This window comes from Primulina tabacum, chromosome 12 (genome assembly GCF_025594145.1).
Source record: "Primulina tabacum isolate GXHZ01 chromosome 12, ASM2559414v2, whole genome shotgun sequence".
NCBI classification, from domain to species: Eukaryota; Viridiplantae; Streptophyta; class Magnoliopsida; order Lamiales; family Gesneriaceae; genus Primulina; species Primulina tabacum.
The window spans coordinates 1,272,236-1,279,015 of record NC_134561.1 but is presented as its reverse complement, the minus strand read 5'-3'; the positions used below and the strand labels follow the sequence as shown (position 1 = coordinate 1,279,015).

At 37.8% G+C, this 6,780-nt stretch overlaps 1 protein-coding gene across 3 annotated transcripts; it reads left to right on the top strand.

Annotated features, from left to right (window-relative positions):
- Positions 1–4,440: 4,440 nt before the first annotated feature.
- On the top strand, positions 4,441–6,488 carry LOC142521388 (uncharacterized). 3 transcript variants are annotated; one of them, XM_075624592.1, is made up of 2 exons: positions 4,441–4,626; positions 5,926–6,488. In XM_075624592.1, exon 2 carries the CDS (start codon positions 5,978–5,980, stop codon positions 6,278–6,280), a length of 303 nt encoding a protein of 100 aa, XP_075480707.1. In that variant the 5' UTR covers positions 4,441–4,626; positions 5,926–5,977; the 3' UTR covers positions 6,281–6,488. The 3 variants fall into 3 exon arrangements, with proteins under 3 accessions (XP_075480707.1, XP_075480706.1, XP_075480705.1); XM_075624591.1 differs by having other exon boundaries at positions 4,443–4,607; XM_075624590.1 differs by lacking the exon at positions 4,441–4,626 and adding an exon at positions 4,676–5,258.
- Positions 6,489–6,780: the final 292 nt, after the last annotated feature.

Sequence of the window (6,780 nt, the reverse complement as noted above, 5' to 3'; positions counted from 1 at the left end):
AGAGTGGGATGGCAAGATGCCTTACATTGGTTGAATTTTCTTATAATAATAGCTTTCAGACGAGTATCGGTATGGCACCGTTTGAAGCTCTATATGGGAGACGATGTAGATCACCGTTATTCTGGGATGAGATTGGTGAGAGACAATTGACTGGACCTGAGATGATACAGGAAATGAACGATAAGGTTCAGTTGATTCGGCAGCGGATGAAAGCTGCTCAGGATCGTCAAACGAGTTATGCGAACAAACGAAGACGACCCTTGGAATTCCAAAAAGGTGACAGAGTGTTTTTGAAAATATCTCCCTTTAGAGGCACTGTTCGATTTGGCATGCGAGGGAAATTATCTCCTCGATATGTTGGTCCATACGAAATTCTGGATCGAGTTGGTGATCTTGCGTATCGATTGGCATTACCACCAGCTTTATCTGCCATTCATGATGTGTTTCATGTTTCTATGCTGAGGAAATATGAACCGGATCCATCACATGTGCTTGCACCTGATGAGGTTGAACTGGATCCTTCTCTTTCCTATGTTGAATAACCTGTTCGCATTATGGATCGAAAGGAGAAGATATTGCGTAACAAATCGATCCCTTTGGTTCGAGTACAATGGACACGGCATGGTGTGGAAGAGTCGACGTGGGAGTTGGAAAGCAAAATGCGAGATTCATATCCGCATTTATTTGATGCTAGTCCATCTGTTCCATTGTATTCGATGTATTCTGATCCGTTTACTGATTTTAGTTTTGATATGTACTATAACTGGTGACATATATATGTTTACCAATGTTATGTATATAGAGATGTTTGAGATTTCGAGGACGAAATCTTTTAAGTGGGGGAAAAATGTAAGGACCGTGTATCATATTATCGTAAATCCTATGTGATTATCGATAATTCATGAATTTGATATGTGATTATGTATTTGATATATATCGTGACAAGAAAATTGAGAAAATGAATATTGAATATGAGTTGACGTTGTAAGAGCTCGAGTGGAGAAGTCGGACGCCAATATAGTACAAGAGTCAATATTTGTACAGAACATGTGGCGCCCGGGCGGTAGAAAGTGACCGCCGAGCGCCAGGGTATGTAAAATGTGTATTTGGGCAGAACACTTCGCGCCCAAGCGGTAGTTTGTGACCGCCCGAGCGCGATGCAAGTGTTAGGCGGACAAGACCCTCCGCGCCCGAGCGGTAATATTTGACCGCCCGAGCGCGGTACATATATTTCTCGAGGACAGAATGTCTCGCGCTCGAGCGCGAGAATTCTACCGCCCGAGCGCGTAGGCGGTGGAGATAAGAATGAGTTCTTTCATTCGTTTTCTTCATTTTACATTTCAGAGAATTCGAGAGACACGAGAGATTCGATTTTCTTCCGTCCGAATCGACTTCGAAACACTGTCTAAACGCGAAACAAATTATATAATTGTGATCTTCGCGTCGAGGGCTTCTGACTGAGGTAATTTTCTTCTAGTTCCAGCAGCTCTAAATATCAAAGTGCTGGAATAGCGTGTATTTGAAGTTGAATTTCCTGTATGTAGTAGAATAACCGACAAGAAACTCATATTTGAAGTCGGAATTGAATTATGATATGATTATGATTTGATATGAATTTTTGAAGTTTCAAAAGATATTTTAAACTCATAGTAATGATTTGGAGTATGTTATTGATTGGAATGAGTATGTTATTGATGTAGATAAAGTGTAATATCAATATCTTCAGGCTACATCAACTGGAAACGAAGAATTGAGGTATGTTGCGACCGGATAACATACGACAGGTATTTGTATTATATGATATATGTTGGATTGATTTGACTGATTGGAATGAGAATACATGTCTATATGGCTTATTTGTTGAGTTTATGTGGCATACATGACATTGAGATTTGAATATCGATGTATAAAATAAATGTTTTGTTAACACACATCGTTTGATGCATACATCGATACATGACATGCACGTTGAGCTATGATCCTTGGATACCCTGACATGATTTGATTTGATTCTGGGGTTTGTGAACACAATGCTATGTTTGGTATTATATGACCCTTAAAAACATAGACATTTGTGGCCCCGATGATTGGATATGAGATTTGGGATTTGATGGCGCTTTGTCGACGCTATCATACGAGTATCCCTTATTGAGGCCGGTGTGCCAGCTCGAGCATTGATTTGATAGCGATTCGTTTGATTCTGACATGTGCTCAGTGGATGGGCATTTGACCCGATACCTCCACGACATACATGCATTGCATACCATATATCATTGTTTAGATACTTGTGGTATATATGATTGGTTCTTCCATACGGAGCTTTGCTCACCCCCAAGGGGGGCTGTTGTTGTCTTTCGTGTGTGGACAATGGCAGGTACTCCAGGATATCAGGAGACCGGAGAGGGTACTTCTGGAGGGAGCCACAGCTTGGGCTGAGGTTTTATGTTTATGTCTTGTTCCTAGTATATATGTATATGTATTTATATACCGGGACATGTCCCGAGGATATGAGTTGTTTGTATATGATTGGTTTTGATTACGTGTGGACATGTTTATGATGTCAGATGAAATACTATTTTTAATATTTAAATTATAGAAGAAATGTTTCGGGCTCATTGTAAAGAAATTTTGAACTCGTTTTCCGCTGTATTTAGTTAACCCTAATCAAAGTGCATTGTAATAACGATTAGGAGCTAAGGGCCCCACGTAGGATCTACTAGAAGACTTTGATTTATACAACTCTTTATACAAACCCACTCAGCTAGGACTTACCCACTACCTAAACTGAACTCCTAGACTAGACTGAAGGCAGCACCTTCCAGTCAACACTTCTTTAATGTCTATGTGAGAAATACTACATACACAAGTTTAACGTCTTTGTGCAAGACTGTGTTTGAGCGAATGAGAGTGTTTGTGTGTGAGAACTGAACAATGATGTTCTCACACACTGAGGGATATAAGCTTCTAATCTAAGCTGACATAACTATGAGGAGTTCCCTCTGGGCTGATTGCTTCTGAAAGCTGATGTGCAATTTGTGTGCCCTTTCTTTTCTCTCAGTATATGCTTAAAAGCTTTTTCACTCCTTATTCTTGTTCTTGTTGTGATTGTTGTTGTTTTTGAGTTTTCATTGATCTTCTCTTTATATAGGCGAGAAAAACTGATCGTACAGTGAGACTCATTAGTTGTATCTGTTGCATCTTGAATTCGTTTCTTGGACTTTGTGTCTCGACTTTTCGACTGTCATTCTGAAACGTTCTGTCTTTAATGCTCTGATGCAACGTCCATTATTGTACTTTGACTGGATAATGGCTTTGTATCTTCACGTACAGCTTGATTCCAATTGAGAGAGTTTGTCTTCATCCATAACTGAAAGATTCTAACTGATGCTTCGAACTGGTCAGTTGAACTGTTCTTCAGTTGGGCTAGTGAAATCAGTTGACTCGTCAGTTGAACTGATTTCACTCTTGTTCAGTTGAACTGATCAGCTGGGTTTCTTCATCAGTTGAACACTCCTTCGGCTGGCCAGGCTTCTGAGGTTCTCCTGCTGAATCACCTATCAACTGGACAATCAGCTGGACTGCTCAATTGACGTAATCAATTAGACTAATTCATTTTGTGCGATCAGTTGGGTCTTCAGTTTGCGATGTAAACGTCTCGTGAGTGATCCTAGATGCTGCACACTTAGGTAGATCATTAGTAACACAATTAACAAGTTTTGTTATCATCAAAATCAAGATTGTGAACTTGAAAAGTTCTAACAGTTGTGTTAAGTGTGCATGAGTTAGAGTAATACTGAGATGAATGATCTTATGAGAAGTTATCGTGCGTCAAGCTGCTGATGTTGCGCCGCTTGATCTGGTTGGTTATGTGAGCCGTAAAAGAGTAACGTCGAATCTTAACGGTAATATTGTCTCTAGCTAGAGAAATAGTAAAACTAATCTTTAAGAGATTTGAGACATCACCAACAGTTGTACATTCACCTTCTCGAACTCATGGACCTTACAACCCGACCCATTAGCACTCAAATAGGTGCACCTTGCGCTATCACACATATAAGAAAATAAAGTTGTGCATTGAGTAACAACTATAATTTTTGACATAATAGTATACGTCTGATTCTAGCACAACACAATATAGTCAACAAGTTTTTTTAGTATCTAACAATTGTCACTTTATACAAAAATTATGACTTATGTTAATATTAGAACACAATTCTTTCAAGCTGCACAACAACTCAATATGTCATACTTCGATTGTTCTATAATGAGAGACAATCATTATTTTTTAAGAATTTTTTTTTCAATTTCCCATTCACTATATAGACATGCTACTTGACCAATTTTATTTTTAAAAATCAGATCAATGGCTTATATTGTACCCCAATATGCTGCTTCGTATCAATTATCTCTCCCTCTGTGTCACACACGCGCACACACTCACTGATTGTGTGTGTGTATATATATATATACACACACATTATTACATTCGGTGTTGAATCCGACTATGCTTTTTCCAAGATTCAGCGCTGCCTAGGAATCAAACCTAACCTAACAGCCACTCATCACTCACTCAGACAGTTACTGACGATAATTTCACGAAGTTTGAGGTTTGTTTCCCAGATCCCAGTTATGTTTCCTCTTCCCCTTTCCAATCTTGGGTTTTAATTTTCTTGCATTGTCATCTTCTTGTATTAAATTTCCAACTGGGTTCTTTTTGTTTTCTGTTTCTTGATTGATAGAAGATAGATTAAGTTGTTGGTTAGCTGATTTTATTTAGCTTTATTATTTGAAACGTGATTTTATTTGATTTTGGTAGAACTATTTGGTGAGCCATATGTGATTCTTTTTGTTTCTTTGTGAAATTGATTTGCAGATTAATTCTTTGCTGTGTTTTTGTCCTTCAACTGGGCTTTTTTGCATTGTGAAATTGATTTGCAGATTAACCAAAAGTCCATTTCTTAAAATTAAGACTTTGACCTAACGCCACCCCAAACTCGAACACATGGACATTGAATTTTATCAATGACCGAACTATAAGCAGTCCAATATATAGTAGTGTGGGTCTGAGCTCTATGTCGTATTAAAATTGATACTTGGACCTAACTTATCTCCAAATGCTAACTCGGTACATATATACAATTCTCAGGACTTTATCCAACTGACGTAAGACAAATAACGTCATTTCAGTTTCGAGCTGTTTAATTCAATCCATTCCGCAATCTGTGTCACCATCCCTCATCGAGGAGAAGGGGAAAAATGTAATTTTAGGAGAGGAAGGGAGTTAGTTGAGTGACTTATGAAATGAGAAATGGATACTATACAACTGAGAATTGATATAAAGTGTGTGCTGTTTGTAGAATCCGTTTGCTTAGCCATCCAAAAGCTACGTGCAAAGATTCATATATATACACAAATTAGCCTACTTTTTTTATGTTTCTTGCCTTTTGATGATTGACCCAGTAGTGGGAATTGTAGTCCTTAAAAATAAATAAACAAGTCGAGTCGAGACGTGCAGTTGTATCGCGAGAAACCCGCTGTGTCTTGGTTTTCTGCTAGTTTGTCGCATCTTAAAATTCGATGCTTATACGGTGATGACTGACTGATTCCCTTATTTGAGTTCTCTTTTGTATTTGAAGAAGTATTTTTGAATTTTGGCCGATGGAAACATGAAGCAATGCGAATCAAAACTTTGGGACTTTATGGTTATATAATGAAATTTTATGGTCACTCTTGTATTAACAACATTAATAACAGAACCAAATGCTTGAACTCAGCTGCATCATTTATCTTCAAGTACAACCTTTACTCCTTTTATCATCCATTCTAGTCAATACAGACGTCTTTCCCCAGTACGCGTCCTACTGTTCTTCTTTTGTTAGAAAATTATCAATGCAAGTTATTTACTCCTTCAAATATTTTCATCAGGTACAGGGCATCAAAGGACGAGCCTACTTGGATACAGTTCTTGCAGGCGAATATGAGTATGGCGTGTCTTGTTTGCCATGGTGTAGATAGTCCATCACACTCCTTCAGGAGCTACTCTGTTTCGAGTTCTGACAATGAGGGACGTTGTTCCGCAATCGCAAATTGCTTGATCAAGAGAACTTCATTACCACATCATAGAGCTAATCCGAGCATCACATCCTCTAAAGTGATGCCTCAACCTACGGTCCCAAATACTGGGATGGCTTCGGGTTCCCCTCGACTGGTAAGAAGTCATGCTGTTAGAAGGGACCTTGTACGCGACTGGAACTTTGATGAAGTCTTGTTGGGACGTTAATCGAGAAAATCATGAACATGAGGAGTAGGGAAACGAAGACCTTTGCCAACTTCTGCGCTAGTTCTTTGGTGTGGGTGGAGTCCCCAGAATGGAGCTTTGGGTTTATTTCGGCTTATTTTTTGCTACCATTCTGGTGTAAGTCGATGTACAAGTAATTTTTATTTTGTAAACGATGTTATTTGTTTAAAGATTGAACTTTTCTCCATTACACTTCAGTGTATATATATGTATAGATATGTCGAAACTGATCGCGGGGGTTCAATTCGGATTGGACTCGTTGGACTGACGAAATATAAATTTTAAATTTTATTCAATACACAGTAAAAAAATTTAAAAATTATAAATTATAAATCTGTTAATTTATGTTCAAGTAATAACAAAACAAAAATTATAATTATATATTTTTGTATTAATAATATCATGATAGAACTAAAATTATGAATTAAAATATTTATTATTCAATATGATAAAAAAATAAATAAATTATGGATCTATGTATT